Source organism: Manacus candei, unplaced genomic scaffold (assembly GCF_025592945.1).
Source record: "Manacus candei isolate 608988 ecotype Guabito, Panama unplaced genomic scaffold, ASM2559294v1 h1tg000077l, whole genome shotgun sequence".
NCBI lineage: Eukaryota > Metazoa > Chordata > Aves > Passeriformes > Pipridae > Manacus > Manacus candei.
This window is the reverse complement of record NW_026138125.1, coordinates 952,451-969,107: the sequence shown is the minus strand read 5'-3', so window position 1 is coordinate 969,107 and position 16,657 is coordinate 952,451. Positions and strand designations below refer to the sequence as shown.

General features: G+C 37.7%; 1 protein-coding gene across 2 annotated transcripts in view; it reads left to right on the top strand.

Moving 5' to 3' along the window:
• ACTR3 (actin related protein 3) overlaps nt 1–10,946 on the top strand; it is a 192,144-nt gene extending 181,198 nt beyond the window's left edge. For both annotated transcript variants that reach the window (XM_051810284.1, XM_051810283.1), the window contains 10 exons: nt 1,168–1,292; nt 1,818–1,928; nt 2,888–2,983; nt 3,500–3,607; nt 5,713–5,856; nt 6,578–6,751; nt 7,128–7,220; nt 7,669–7,794; nt 9,536–9,619; nt 10,025–10,946. In XM_051810284.1, coding sequence (XP_051666244.1) covers nt 1,857–1,928; nt 2,888–2,983; nt 3,500–3,607; nt 5,713–5,856; nt 6,578–6,751; nt 7,128–7,220; nt 7,669–7,794; nt 9,536–9,619; nt 10,025–10,120 — 993 coding nt within the window. In that variant the 5' untranslated portion in view covers nt 1,168–1,292; nt 1,818–1,856 and the 3' untranslated portion in view covers nt 10,121–10,946. The remainder of the gene's footprint in view (nt 1–1,167; nt 1,293–1,817; nt 1,929–2,887; nt 2,984–3,499; nt 3,608–5,712; nt 5,857–6,577; nt 6,752–7,127; nt 7,221–7,668; nt 7,795–9,535; nt 9,620–10,024) is intronic.
• The last annotated feature ends 5,711 nt before the right edge of the window (nt 10,947–16,657 follow it).

The following is a 16,657-nucleotide window of genomic DNA, read 5'->3' as shown; positions in this document are numbered from 1 at the left end:
ACCATTGAAAGGGCTTTTGGAGCACAGCCTTTGACTAGTTGAGGCTGATATTAATGCTTCTCATATGTATATATATATATGTATATATGTATATGTATGTATATATGAATTTCCTGATTTGTGTAAAGGATTGTGTTTAAAGGCAATTAGTAAGACTTAAAAAAATACAGCAGATATTGCTGGTTCAGCAAACCTGGTAGCTGGGGGCGGAGTGATGCAAAAGATGGAGAGGAACATCTGTGTTCCTGTGATATCTAATCACTGATCCCTCTTTCCAGGATACCGTATTTAACCTTAGCCAGTATTTGTCTGATAAAAACTTCTGTTTGTTATCCTAGATGGAATGAATTGTCAAGAAAGAAGCTCTTAACTTTTACCAGTTATTCCTTAAAGTGACAGAGAGATATATAGTCTTTCTTAAGTGAAATTTTCCATCTCATTCGTAAAAATAAGATAAGAGTAGGATTTAAAGGGAGACATTTTACATAGACTTAATGAAAATTTGTTTTAAAGCATCTAAAGATGCATTATGTGGTCATACAAATTTCTTTCCTTTTAAAAATGCTGCTTTTATTTCTGTCCAATTTTATTTTTCTGTATGCCTTACATTTTCTCCTGCTTCTTCCTTCCTGCATTCTTTGTATGTTTTTTTGGTTTAGTTCCTATTCAGTCCCTTTCTCGTGCCATATCTCACTTTCATAGTACGTCCAGAAATCAAATTGGTGCAAGTGAAATAAAACATCCATTTATATAAGGCAATAGGTTTTCTTTCTTTTTATGCAGCTTCTGTAACAGCATTCTTTTTTAAAGAATAATAATGACAATAATAATAATAATTGTGTGCTAATTTTCTGCATGCTCCCACAACTTGTTGAATAAAATGAGATCTGTAGGGATACCATATTTTAGAGATTCTTTTTATATTTTATATTATTCCCTGATTGCATGTTGGTGTCTAACAATTTGCATTTAGGTCTGAATTATGTTAACTTTATAAATTATGTTCATCTGTGTTTGGAATTCAAGTTATTTGTGTTTTATTTAGCTTTTCTGTGCTTATGTTTGAAACAAAAGATAAATACAATTAGTGTGTCTATGTTTCAATGCTGGTTTTCTTTCTTTAGTTCAAGATTTATGATCTGCAATACTGTCTTTTCTCTGTTAAAGGTATTGCTATCAAAGAGTCGGCAAAAGTGGTCGATCAAGCACAAAGGAGGGTTTTGAAAGGTGTTGATGATTTAGACTTCTTTATTGGGGACGAAGCAATAGAAAAACCAACTTATGCAACCAAGGTATTAAGAGAAATGTTTAAAACCACTTTCTAACACATTTAGAAATCATTGCCTGTAACAGCAAACATCATCTTGAGAATACTTTTTGGGTAACTTAAATACTTTTTTGTCAACTCTGTTTAAATGGTAATTAAATGGTATTAGTTTTGGTGACCTTCAGAAGCCTGTGGGAATTTGCAAGACAGTATGTGAATATATATTTCTTTTGAAGTGAATGGAGGCTGGAAGGATGTTAAGCAGAAATACTCATTCTTTCATATTCCTTAGCAACTTCTGTCAGCAGCATCAGAGTTGCGATGCTGGGCTGGGCGGAACCTTTGGTTTATCCTGTGCCACCATTCTGTTGTACTGAGAAAAATGCAATGTGTTGTCTCTGCTGTTCAAGGTTGGAATCAGAATTTTTCATAGGTGTCACATTGAAATAGGGAGAACCTAAAGCAAGGTTTCTTGCATGTGTAGATCATACTGCAGTTGAAAACTGTTGATAAATGATTTCAGTTATAATTCGATATTTTTCTGCAACAGTGGCCTATCCGCCATGGTATAGTTGAAGACTGGGACTTGATGGAGAGGTTTATGGAGCAAGTAATCTTTAAATATCTAAGGGCAGAACCCGAGGATCATTATTTTCTTTTGGTAAGTTAAATTATGTCCTACATAAGAAATGGTATATGACTAATAAGAATGTGCTGACTTTTGTAAATTCTTAAATATAAATATGCATACTGTGAAAAATGAAGTAAATCAATTACCTGGAACTTTCTTGACCTGGCTTATCCCATCCAGGTTCTTTTAATTTTTCTAAAAATGTCAGAGTGTCTGTACTGCAAGCATTTTTCTGTTCTCTTTGTTTCCCTCCAAATTGTGTCTGATTCACCAGTTTTTTCTTTTACTTCTGCACTGAATTCAATGATCTCAAGTCTACATTTTTGAGGCAAAACAAAAAATTTTGTCTGTTTAGACTTTACACAACTGCAATTACTTTCTTTTCACAGTGCTGCCATCTGGATGACGTATCTAGAGTGAATTTTGGGATTTTTTTTCTGTGAAATTGGAATGATTGTCATATTTGGGCACATTTGATCTAAATTAAGGTCAATGTTCAAATCTTCATGGCATATTTGTATGTTGTTGCCAGCTTCTCTCACTTGAGTACTTTTCTACAGCTAAGCATATCAACTTGCTTTATAGTGATTGCCTTCTGAAGGAAAACAGCTCTTTTCACTGAGAAAGTTTAAAAATTGTCATTTTTAAAATGTACTAAACTGCATCTTTTGACATAGTTTGATTGATAGTCCTTGATTCTTTCAAACGAAATCAAAAGTTGTAATGAGCTAAGCAACTCACAAAGGGGGCCTGCTATATAAATTCTTAAGCAATAATTACAGTAATGTTTTTATTGCACTTCTGTGTTTCTTTATTTTAATGCAATTTGCATAAATTCTTAAGCACCCTCTGCTTGTTACTATTTTTACATTCTATTGTTGTTGAATGACTCATCTTTCAAAACTTACGATTTGGTGGTTGTTTTTTTTCAAAGTCAAGTGTTTGGTTTGAATGTAAGTAAAAACTTGGGGTTTTTTTTTGTCTCACAGACTGAGCCTCCATTAAATACTCCAGAAAATAGAGAATATACTGCTGAAATCATGTTTGAGTCTTTCAACGTTCCAGGGCTATATATTGCTGTTCAGGTAAGGGCAGGACTGTTGAAAGTTAGGGCTACAGTATTTCTCCTTGGGCTAAAATTAATTTCCTGTTTGGAATAATTTTATGTTTTTCTGGTTAGTAGTTCCACCACTGCATTGATTCTCTGGTCAGTTAGCTGGGTACTGTTCTTCTGTTACTTCTATAAGGCTTCTAAGCAGTGGAGTATAATATCTGTTGCATCATAAATAAATAAAAAAACACACAACATCATAATAATTGTATAAATCCAAGAGTTTAATCCCTCTCTATATAAAGTAACAAAAGAAGATGTTTAAGCATGGCTAAAAAAGCATCAGGCAGGATTCAAAAACTGCATTTCTGCAGCCTCTTTTTTCTAAGCTATTGTGTAAACATGTATAATATTATTAAATCAGTTTCCATGCTGTAAATTACCCTGGGGTTGTCAATCTGGGTGTCCTTGGGAGAACTGATGTAAAGTGGGATCGATCTGCAGTACAGTGGTTTTACTAAGATTTGGCTTTGGTGTGTGTTTTTCCCAGGCTGTCCTTGCCTTAGCTGCATCTTGGACGTCAAGACAAGTAGGAGAACGAACGCTGACTGGCACAGTTATAGACAGTGGGGATGGTGTCACTCACGTTATTCCTGTGGTAAGTGTGCTTCAAAACTACAGAAGCAATTAACTGGAGAACAGTTTGTCCTGTAAGTTCTCGGAAGTATACACCTACACAGACTAAAGTATAGCTAGGAATCTTCAAAAATAATAATTTCCAGGGTTGTGGGTGTGAGTTTTGGTTTATTTTGTAGTGCAGAAACTCTTGAAGAACACCCTCAATTTGTCAAGGCATATTGTCTTTCAGTGGCTTACCTTAAAAAAGGTGATTTGCCAAGACCGTGCCAAGTCATGGATGAAATTATATTGCTTTAGCACATCTCCAATTTGCTTTGCTGGTGAGAGTGCATATGCTCTTTACAACAGTCAGTTCCAAAAATTTGGGAACTTTTTTCATTTGACTCAGTCAATTTTTTTATTAAATAGAAATAATGGGAAGTATTTGAGGCTAGATGTAGTATTGTTTACAGTTTTTCTCCGTCTGCTGCCCAGTGTTTTGTCATATGCTGTGATGCATCAGCAAAAAAAAAAGTTCCTGCCTGACTGAAAAAAAGTAACCCTCAAGGTTAATTAATGTTAAATATCTGTTCCAATATGTCAAGTTGCTAAAAGCAAAAACTTATACAACTGTGTAATGTTTTATTAAATATTGAACACTTACAGCTGCAGTTTCTTCACTGTCAAATTACTGCTTTTACTGCAGGTATGGATTTCCTTTTACAAAGCTACATATTTGAAATTTCATAATTGGTATATTTAATAGTGAGCTTTGTTTCAAGTGGCTGGTTATAGATTTCTGCCCATCTTTCCTTGGGAAGTAAATTCATGTCTACATACCAAATGCATTTGTATTTTCAGAATGAGGTTAGGTTGTAGTTTTTAAGACAAAAATCTATACAAAGCTTTATCGCGCCATAGTAACATCAATTTTTAAAAATTCTTTGTTATAACAAATATTAGCATTGGTGGTGATCAAACATATGCTGTCGTAGCAATTTCTTATTAATTTTGGTGGAATATAGTGACTAAATCTTTGTTCAGACTGTTCATCCAATATGGCATATTTTTAATAAGACTTAGGAGACAACTGACACTTCAGACCTTCTATAGGTAAACTTTTAAAATTATACTTCAAATTTCTGCCTAAAAGAGTTGAACTTTTCTTGATTTTTGAGTTTGGTTTTTTTTTTTCCGATTAAAATAAGAGTAGGTATTCCATCTCCCTTGGAAGCATTAAGCTCCTTTGCAGAATGCCATTTGCTTGATTTCTGGAATTTTTAAACATGTTGAACAAGTTGTCAACAGTGGTCTATCACTTTTATTGTAAATAGATAAAGAGGAATTAGCAAATACTTCTCTGTACTGAAGCTAATAGTGGTACATGTTTTTATGACTTTATTATTTTCTAGGTTAGTAAGAATGTTTTGTATGAATGTAAGGAGTGTGTATATAGAAAAACTTAAGCATTTAATATCAGTATGATACCTGGATTCATCTGTTTGGATATAGCAGGTCTGGTAAGATTGAGGGTCAGTCTTTCAAACTTGGTTTCTATGTTTAGAACAGATAATTTTAATGCCTTGATACTGGTCCTCAGGACAAGTGTGACTTGCAAGGGTAGGCTGATGGATGACTATGGGCCAGTCTGATGTTCTAAGCAGTCTCAGTTGCTGTGCTGAAATGATGCATTTTCTCCCTGCTTTCAGAAAATTAATTTTGGTTCATGTGGATTGTAACGCCTTACATCAGTGGCTGTGACTGCAGGGCCACATCATTTATTCTAAAATAATATTTCATGAAAAAGGTTCCTTGACCTTTTTGGTAAGAGTAACCTCATTTTGAAGAGGAAATAAAGGCCAAGGAATAGTGAGTATAGCCATTTGTCTGCCTTATGTACTGTAGTGACCTTTCTGTTCCTCCTAACCTTGTAAGAATTGTGAACCAATGCAATGCAAAGTAAAATAAGGCTATATTGTGAAGAATTGGTCTTGTGGTAATTAAATGAGCCAGTTCAAAAGGGCTTCAGCCTCACAATCACAGGTAGTGAATGGGAGTTTAGACTCCATGTCTTTCTCTCTCCCTCCTTAGCTTTATTGACAGGAGTTCTTATCAGTGTGTTTCTCCCATTAATTTTATTCACAGGCTGAAGGATACGTGATTGGCAGCTGTATCAAACACATTCCAATTGCAGGGCGAGATATAACATACTTCATTCAGCAGCTGCTGAGGGAGCGAGAAGTAGGAATTCCTCCTGAACAATCCTTGGAAACAGCTAAAGCAGTGAAGGTAATATAAACATTGCAGACATTCAAGTTATTTTAGATCAGAACCTGATATCTGTTTTGAAAATGCAATAATATCGCAATTATTATCTTTCTGTTTTTAAATGATATAAAAATGTCTAAATGTAATAACATGAAATAACTTAAACTTAAGGTATGCAGTTGGGTTATACTCAGTTTGGCCTAGAATTTCACTCTTGGCTTGTAGTCTCCCCTTTCTCCTCCCCTCCATTATCATTATTACTGTTGTTATTATTGTTGTTACTTTTGTTATTGTGATATTCCATAGCAATTGCTCTTGGTGGGATGTGTAATGCAAAGAGCAGTAATTACTGTTTTTCTGAATGTTGATATGTTCTTTTTTGTAGTATAAAGCTCTTCTGAGAGACGTTCAGCTTAAAGTACACTTAAACTTTGTTTCTATAGCAGTTCTTCAAAGTACTTTAGAATTAATTTCTCACAATTGTAGAAGTTCAGAGGAAAAGCAGAAGAAAAGTAATTTAGCTCAGCAAGAGCTTTCAGTGCTGCACAGAAGTGATCTGTACTAGCAGAGCCATTATCTACCTGTGTACAGGAAATGTCAGTCCAGCTGTTTTGAGGCCTATTCTTTATCTGCCAATTTAATACTTATTCTTAAAAGTTTGAATTGCTGTGCTTCTAAAAATTTCACAGCAGGTTCTCTGCTATACTTTGGGTACTTCTAACTGTACATATTCATTTTTCAGGAGCGCTTTAGTTACGTTTGCCCTGACTTAGTAAAAGAATTTAACAAGTATGACACAGATGGTACAAAGTGGATTAAACAGTATACTGGAATTAATGCTATCTCAAAGAAAGAGTTTACCATTGATGTTGGCTATGAGAGATTCCTGGGGCCAGAGATTTTCTTTCATCCTGAGGTAAGTCTGTTTGAATTGTCTAGGCTTTCTGTTTTAAGTGCATTTTGGATGATAGCATATAAATTCTATTTGCAGCCTTGTAAAGAAGTTGTTGTCCTGGCTTATATTTCTTCTTATTTGTAAATTTATTTCTATATTTGTTATAAGTCAGCATGACTTTGATTCTTGATTGCTACTCATCTTTATACAACTTCAGGTTGATACATAAAGCACTTAAAAATGGCAGCAAAAATATCTAACATAACTATTTCCATTGTTAGTTTTCACGACATCTAATATGAAAGTGTGGTTCTTTTCTTCTCTTTTTTTCTTTTCCTTTCTTTTGCAATATGTGGTCCTCCACATTGATGTGCCTTAATTTTATTCTTGTTTGTAGTTTGCTAATCCCGACTTTACACAACCAATCTCAGAAGTAGTAGATGAAGTTATTCAAAATTGTCCCATTGATGTTAGACGTCCTCTATATAAGGTCAGTAGCTACAATGCATTTTTTTTAATACTTGTTTTAGATTAATTGTGCTTTATATAGAAATATGTATTTGAAACTCTGACACACACAAAACAATAAAATTAACTGTTTTTGTAGAAAGTAATCCAATATGCAGTTCAGTAAGTTTTTCACTTACATTTTTTCAGAATGTAGTGTTTCATTAGGGAAACACAACTATGAGCAAAAGTGGTGAGATGTAAAAAGACATAAATGGATTTTAAAGCACAGCCAATTTTAATGTGACAAACTCTTTGTGAATTCGTATTCTGTCATACTTAAGTGTTAAATAATTTAAATCTTACAGTAAAAGCATACCTCCTAACTGGAGCTTTAAAAAATATATTTAGATACTTAGAATTCAGCAGCTGGATAAAATTGGAGACTCACATTTTCAGAAGTGATTAACAATTTTTGTTACTCAAAACAGAATATTGTCCTCTCTGGAGGCTCAACCATGTTCAGGGACTTCGGTCGCCGTTTACAGCGAGACTTGAAAAGGACTGTTGATGCCAGACTGAAACTTAGTGAAGAACTTAGTGGTGGCAGACTGAAGGTTAGTTGGTGCAGCCAATGCATTTAACAAGCATCTGTCAGTCCCCTGTTACCTGGAAAACATGCCGATGACATATTGCAGTGATGATGTTCTTTGAAATGTCTTTATCTTCAAATGAAGTTCTTACAGAAGCTCTTCAGAGATTTGTGTATTACATCTGTTACATATTGGCAGTTGATCACTCCCCAACTTTCTTTGTGCTTACTGCACGAAGTAAGATGATTAGTTACAAATCATCCTCAGTCTTTCGAACTTAAACATAAAGGAGATGAAACAAGCTCATTGTTGAGCCACCAGGATAGTCAGGAGCACTTGTCCTGTGAGGAAAGGCTGAGGGAGCCTTGTTTAGAGAAAGGAAGGCTTTGGGACTCCTAATTAGCAGCACCTCAGTACATGTGGGAAGATGGGACCACCAGGCCCTTGACAGTGCTGAGCGGTGGGTGTATGAGAGGCAACAGATGAATAGAAACAAGATATTCTACCCGGATAAAAGGAAAAACTTTTCCATTGCGAGGAAATTGGGCACTGTAACAGCCTTCCCAGAGAGGTTGTGCAGTCTCCATCCTTGGAGGTTTTTGAAGTTCAGCTGGATAAAACTGTGAATACCTTCCTCTGACCTTGTAGTTGACCCTGCTTTGAGCAGGAGGACAAACTAGAGACATTCTGAGGTCCCTTCCCACCTAAGTTATCTTATGATCCTGTGACTTCATGTTTTCACTAAACTACATAATCCTTAATTCGTGTTCTTTCCCCTTCAGACCTCTGATCTAACTTTTTCTGTTGACTCTGTATACCAGGAGAGAAAAAAAAATTGTGCTTTTAAAGCAAAATTGAAGTGATTTCCTGACTTATTTTTTACTAGTAATCTGGCTAGATGAACTCAAACAATCCCTTAAACCCCCACTAAGCTTCTTAATATGCCATGTAGACAACTCTGAAATTTCAGTTACACATGGTTCTCTAGTCCAAGTAACCTTGTTTATTCTCAGTTCTCCTTACTAGACTTGTGCCACTCAGTAAGAAAGTAGGACATGAATAAGGAAATCTGATGTCATTATTCTTCAGGGTGCCAGGCATGGCAAGCAGTTACTCACTGCCTTGAATTTTGCAAATGTGTTGCAGGCCATTTTTAGATACGGTTTCAAATTCCAGCAGATTGTTCTGAAACAAATTCTGAAACTGTTACATTTACTACCATTTTTGATAAACAAAAGTAAGGAATGAAGGTTTATGTGGATATGGAGGGAAAGAGAATGGCTGACTGGAATGAGTGTTTTAGTTTAGAAAAGTGTGACTACCACTGCACTGGTCCTAGGTAAACTTTCAATCTGTAACTGATGCTTTGTTAGAATAATAATGTGAAACTTAAAAATTATCATTCTAAGGTGTGTTGTTTTGAATGGGCTGGGTAGTATGGATATATGCTTACAACTGCATAAATAAATAGTCCATCAAGAAATTCAGCAGAAAATAGTGTGAAAAAAAATTGGTGTGAGTGCAAGTATCTCTTTACATCTGATAAAAGAGGTAACTGGTGATCTGTAAGCAACAGCTGCTTCTTAATCTGGGTTGTACAAGAGAAAATTTGATGCTATAATTGTAAATTTACATACACAACACTTAAGAAAGTACTAATTTGTGGAAAGTAAGCTTGGTAGATACACTTCTTTAAAAATAGATCTAGTTTTTACCAGCAAAAGTGACTTTTAATCTTTCTTTTCTCCCCTCTTACTTTCTGTAGCCTAAGCCCATTGATGTACAAGTCATCACACACCATATGCAGAGATATGCAGTTTGGTTTGGAGGATCAATGCTGGCTTCCACAGTAAGTTACCTGTAAAGCTGAGCATGTTTGAACCATTCTGACTAAGCTTCTGGAGTTCTCATCTCCCCTGCATTTCATATTAAATGCAGTTAGGGGATTTCTGATAGGCCTCGGGTAGCAAATACACCCTCCTTGCCCTCTCTGAAGTTTTTGTGTTAGACTTTAAAGTTTGAAAGAGCAGATTAAAGCCAAAGAACAGCTTTATATGAGTTGTTAAATAGTGCATTTTAGTTTTGTGGCAGAACACGTTTTCATTGGTGTTTAGCCACGCATAATGTGTATTGATTTCAGGACTTCTAGTACTGTCTGTATTTGTTTTTTTTTTCCAATGGCTGCATAAAAGTTGATATTGTTCAAACAAGGTGTATATACCATAGACTAACTTTTTTTTCTTTTCTTTTGCAGCCTGAATTCTACCAAGTATGCCATACCAAAAAAGATTATGAAGAGATTGGTCCTAGCATCTGTCGTCACAACCCTGTGTTTGGAGTCATGTCTTAAAGCTGACCCTGGAGGGGTCAGGGATAGGGAAGTGGGGAGGAGGAAGAGTCTTTCTGATTACTTGTTTGTCTGATGGCTGGTATTAAGATAACAAACATGACTTGACAGTAAGAAAAAGACCAAACACAATTAAGCAGGATTATTTTAATAAGTGTCTCAACATGCGGATGTAGTGGAAAGCCAAAATGATCACATTTTTTCTTTAGATTGATTATTTGAACCTGTGCGTAACAAAACAAAAAAGTGGATTTTAGTTCTTTCTGTGCCCTGATATTTTGTATATTAATGAAGTATCCAAGATTTGATGGGATTTGATGGTGTGTAGATAGTCAGCTCTCTAATGCTTCCATTGTACCCTTTCATGGGTGCAATACAGGAGCTTGTTTATATTTCATACTTTTTTATACTTTGAGGAAAAAAATATGACTTAAAGAAACTGTAATATTTGAGGAAAAATTTTACCAGTGACCAACTTGAAAGTAAATTAAAAAAAGAAAAAAAAGAGGAAAAAGTCATGACTCATGCAACTAGCTCTTGCAAATCATGACCAGTCTAAATCCTGGGTTCCATACAATGCGAGTGCTTTTGGAACTAAGAAGCTAGTATCTTGGATTAACCGATGCCTGCTAGTGCTTTCTGATTACTTGGTGCATTTTCATACTATCTCTTGCTTTAAAAAAAGAAAAAAAAAAAGTAAAGACAAGACTGTTGGACCAGTATTGCAGTTCTGTAGTGTCATTTCTAATTAAACCAAATAATCAGGTTATCAAAATTGGTGTATTTAAAGCCTAACACCATTCCAATAAAGGCACAAAATTTCTTTTTATGTTGGTGTCAGACTTGTTAATCTCATGAAGTGGGAAGTTCTGAGCATGGGTTCCTGCATATCCACTGTGGCTTTTGAGGAGTAAGATTGGTCTGTGAGGTAGAGATTGTCATGTGCTTTGTGTAACTGAAGTGTGAGCATTTTAGAACTGCAGTTTGTGTGTTCAGCTAGATAGCACTTACCTATAGAAACCTAATGGCTCCTCCACTGTTAGGTTTGTTCATCTACTTTGTTCTGTAACTTTTTTCCCCACCACTTTCTTTCAGGTGGTGGCATACAGGAGTCAGCACTGCATTTTCAATCTCTGTGGTTTTTCTGCAAGAAAATACCATGTAGATAAAAATAAAGTGAAAACAATCTCCTTCTCATTCTTTCTAGGAAGAACACTTTATATAGTGAATTTCTGTTGATATTTCATGAAAGAAAACTCTTTAGACACTTCTGAGCACACAGATGTAGTTAAGGCTATTTACATAGAAGACCACAAGAGGGAGATCTGGTTTCTTCTGAATTGCAAAGATGCCGCAGATTATTTCAGGGAAGCTTATCAATTGCCAGAGTTTCTGGTCGTTTCAAAGCTTGGTAAATGTGACTCCAAAACAAGGATAAATATAGGAAATTGTTTTTTACAGAAAGCACTGTAAAAATTTACATGCTGGAGTCAAACAGAACACAATCCAAACAAGAAATTGTTAAATAATTGTATTATGAGACTTTATGATTAACATCTTTCTATCAGTGTTACAGTTTTTTAGAGTTTTTCAAAAAGTCACTATTTGAATCATAACTATTGACTGATTTATGTGGTAAGAAACACCAATAGTCAAATATGTGTAAAATAAAGAAGTTAATTTAAGCTGTGCTTTTTCAGCGGTCCTGGAACTGCAACTGCATCATGCTCTAGTGACTGGGTTTTTTGATATGTTACAGTGGCTTGAAGATAGGGCAATTTTTTTTCTCTCTCTAGAAAGTAGAACCTTAAAAGTTCACTTGAAAAGCTCGAGTTCCTGACAAGCAGATACATAAGAGTAAAGAATTTTAAAGAAAAGGAGTGAATACCTATTCCTGTTACACCCAGCTGTATGTAGGTTGCTAGGATTATGTGCAAAGATGCACAGAATGTGTATCTTAGCTGAAGATAAGTACACTCTCAGCTGAAGGATGGGCCTGGTGTGTATTAGCTGAAAGCTGTAAGCAGGCAGCCCTAGATATAATCATAGCTCTGTGGATCTTTTGGAATACAGATCAGGTGTGTTTTTCCTGTCATGTTTGGGCCTCTCTTGCTGTGTATGGGATGAACTGAGACAGTTGATGAAGAGGCTCCAGCAGAACTGAGTTAATGTGCAGGGGTGGGAGTTGTGGTGCAGATGATTGAGTGGTCACAGATGGCTTGGGGAAGCTCTGGGAGGTGCTCTGGGTGAGACTTAAAGCAAATGTGGTTTTCTACAGAGCCTTTACAGGCTGTAAGGATTCTGATGCCCTGGGCTTGAGTGCTGGGTGGATATGCTTTGCAAACAGCTACCAGGATTAGAGTGGTGGCATCCAAACATTCAGAACTTGACTGTGGTGGGTAAGGAGGAGGTGGGCTGTTCTCATGGACTATGTGTCAGCTGGGCTCTTGCAGGATAGGGGAGGAATAGGGAAAGACAGTCTGCACCAGGAAGGAGCAGTGTCTGACACAGGTCTGTTAGGGTGGGATTTTACAGAAATGCCTTCCCTAGAGCTGAGGAGCCCTCCAGAGCTGGACTGTGCATCTAGCACAGCCATAACTGGATGAGCAAATGGCTGGTATGTCAAGGGATGGAGCCAGGTCATGTGAGCTCCGTGATGGGAGGGAGAGTTGACGTGTCAAGCTGAGAGCAGGACCTGCTGCCAAGTGTAAAATAAGATGGGTTTTGCATTCCAGCTGTACTCAAATACAAAAAGTGCAGGTACTATTGGGGTTTTCATCATGAATGCCATATGTTCAGGAGTAAGGCTGGGAGTTTTTTCCTAGGTTAAGGGATCCCTGCTACCAAAATAGAAATAAATTAATAAAAATGACGAAGTAACCCACAACAGTGTGGTTTTTGACACCTTTAGCACCAAACTCTTGATCCTGTGCACAGAACTAGAAATCTGCTCCAGAGAGAAACTGTGTCTGTTGTCTCTCTGATGGACCTCAGCTCTCCAAAGAGGTGACGTGCCCCACGTGCTGAGGAGCAGCCCATGTGTTGCCTGACTTGCTCAGGTGAGATGTGTACAATTTTATCTAGCTACCTGCACATGAATCAGGGGTGTAGGAGTTCAGTCTTTTGTTATACTTTTTGTTAACTTTTTGTTCATCTTCCTGAGGCTCCAAGGAAGTTGCTTTAAACTTCTGTTAGTCATTTGTGTGGAAGGGAATGGAGCGGAAAGCAGAAATACCCTTACACAGAAGTTAATTTGTTGTAGCTGTAAACTAAAATTATCTGAAGTTTCTCATAGAATGAAGTAGCAGTGTTTTGCAATGTGTTTTCTATTTTTTTTTTTTTATATACTGTAGAGATCATTTCAGAGAAGTTACACAGACACAGCTGACTTCTGGTGCATTAAGGAACTAAAAAAATCTATGAGCAGCTCCTAGTAATAACTTGGACTGCGCGAAGAGTCATTAATACTTATACACACCGGACATAATACTCAATTATGGTCTTGTACGCTGGGAATAACTCTCTGGAAATGGTTCACATGAGTGTTCTGCACCTGTAACACCGCATTTGAATCTGATTTGCTGCTGGTGGGGTGGAGGAGCTGAGCAGCCTGTGGGTAGGTCATCCCAGGCATCATATAAACCACACACTGTACAACATGTAGCACGGGTAATGTCAGAAAAACCCTATGCTCTCCTGCAACTTGCACCTCCCATTGTTCTGTGCTGAGTTGGGCTTAAAGCACCCAGAAGGTTAATTGCAAAGGCAAGTATTTAAAAAAAAAACAAAACAAACCTATATTTTTCTTCTCTAAAGGCTTGTCATTGGGGAGGTTACATGAAGAAGGCAATTATGATTTGCCCCCCTATAATTTAAATTAAGCTTGGAGTACACAAAGTAGACATGCAGAAATCTGAAATGGCAAAAAAACTGTGTCATTGTTTCTTATTAAATATTCCACAAAGTGACTGTGCTTATTGTGTAATGGAAGATTTAATGCGACTGATGTCACAGAGCAGCTTTGTGGCCTGTTCATGAGACTGGTTGACAGAGCCCCTTGGGAAACAGTCCTGAAGGGCAAAGGAGTCCAGGAAGGCTGGAAATCCTTCAAGAAGGAAGTCTTAGATGCAGAAGCAGACTGTCCCCATGTGCTGAAAGATGAGGTCATCTCAAAGGCCTTTTCCAACCTAAATGATACTATAACTCTGTAAAGGAGACTTACACTTTTGTTGTCCTGTGCCTGCCCAGTGACTTGGAGCAGTGCTGTTTTTGCATGGAAAATTGCAAGGAGCACTAAAAAGTGGCCGACTGGCCTGCCCAAACTTGGATCACTTTACTGTTCTCCAGGAGTTTGATTTTATTCCACTAGTTGACATAGGGCTCCAGGTTTAACTGGCTCGATGTGCTTAAAAGCTTGTATTTTCATGCAGCTGAACTTGGAATTAATCAAAGGTCACTGTCAAGTCGGTTTAGGCTAATCTCTTCATTTTGTGAAAACATTTGTGACCAAACATTGAGGTATTGTTGGGATGAATGAGTTATTACTTGAAAAGCTGCCTGGAGGCGACTGCTGGGCAGGCTCAACTGAGTGTACTCCTGCTGCGGGCTGGAGGGGTAGGGCTGTGAAAGACTGCCTGATACCCATGGCCTTTTCTGTGCAGGGCAAACTTATGTGGCAGTAAAAGTAATAGAAATATGTTGTTAGCATCACTTTGGTGGGTTTTTTTTGGGGTTTTTTTTTTGTTTGGTTGGTTGGTTGGTTTTGTTTGTTTTTTTTTTTTTTTTAAATTTCCCTCAGAAAAGCAGTGCTGGACTCCAAGTGCCAGTCACCCTGTTCTAGTATAAACCTTGAAGTTTTCTATTTTAAACAGCAGAGATCCCAGCTCCCGTGTGGATACTGCAGATGTCTCTTTCCTCTCAACAGTTTTATCAAAAACTTGGCTACCAGAGGGAAGGCACAGCCTGACCTGTGTCAGCTGCAGCTGTGCCTTACCCCCAGGAGAAGCGATGCCCTGTGTGTTTGGATGTATTGCTCCCTTGGAATCCCCATACCAGCACATAGATGGCAGTTTCTGGAATTTTGCTCTCACTACCCCAGCTGCTTTTTCCCATATTATATAGGTTGTCTATGTTTTCTGGTAATTGTAGTGCATGTTACTCGTAGCTGTTTCGTCAGTGGTGTTACTCCAGCTGGAAAATGCCCTTCTGCATCTTTCCTGAAGCTGGACTAGAGAGAGACTTGTGAGTCATGTTTTGGATGAAGATTCAAGATGCTTTCTGAGATTTCTGTTTTGCCACAGTGGTTTGGAAAGCTACTTTGTTTGCTCTGGTTCACAGTAGCACACAGAGTGGCTGTAGGTTTTTTTCCCAAGGTTGTGGTGTTTTCAGTGTAAATGCATTTACTGCTGGAGAGAGACCCAGAGAATGCAACAGCAATGAGTTTGTAGGAGCTGAAGGCACAGTGCTCGATGTGGAACGTGTAACACTGATACAAGTGTTTTTTTTTCTTCTTCTTTTAATGAATTTAAAGAAAGATCAAGAAAGATGTATTGTTCAAAAGACAGAGCAGCAGAGAAGGCATTTTCACTTCTCCAAAGCCCAGAAGTCAACCTGCTTCATGAGCATCCAGGACAAATCTCTTTTAACATCTAGTTGAAGTTGTTCCAATTTTTTAATAAATTTAAATGGACAGGGGTTTAAATACACCTCTACTTCCCAGCTAACTGCCCTGGCTACTCAGCTGTGTGGAAAGTTTTCTCACTGGTCCTGTTGTTTGGGTGATGAATTCTGGGAGAAAGCTTACACCTCATGACTCACATCCCAGACTTGCATCTCCCTTGGTTTTGAACTGGGTGGATTTTACCAGTGGCCTGCGGGCAACACCACCTCTTTTTTCTGCCCTTCCCTGGCTGGTTGGGGTGAGCAGCTCCCTGCTCTGCCTGCTGACTTTGGGGGCCTCAGCTTGGTGCTGCCCACAGGGATGGACAAACTTGGGCAGATCCTTAGGGACTCAAATTCCCCCACAGGGCAGAATCTAAAAACTGCAAGAGCAGTAACAACCCAGGGTGAGGACTCCGTTCACTGCTGCTGTCACTCCTCTGCTCGAGGTGTGAAACACCTCAGAGGCTTTGCTGAATCCTCAGCATGTCTGTGCTCTTCTTTGTTGGGGTGGTTTAGTGTGTTTTACTTGCTGAAAGGTTCCAAGTGTAGCTGGATTTAAGGGGTAAGTAAACACTGAGGTCAGATTAAAGTACTCCTGATCTTTCACATAGAAATTCCATAGACATGGGCTCAGTGCTCTGCAGTGTAGAGGCCTTGTGTCTTAAACCAGCTATTTTTAATGAGCTGATGTCTGAAATTTGGTGATTCAAGGCAATGACAATCTGGCTCTTTCCTGACCTGTGCTTGGTACCCAGGGGAGGAGGAGGAGTTTCTAAATTGGCTTCAGGTGTGAAGGCAAAAATATGTCCAGATGTCCAGCTTTGCTTTTCCGAGCAAGTGTCCCAAAAGTGTCCCCATCCCTCCCTTGTGGCAGAACCC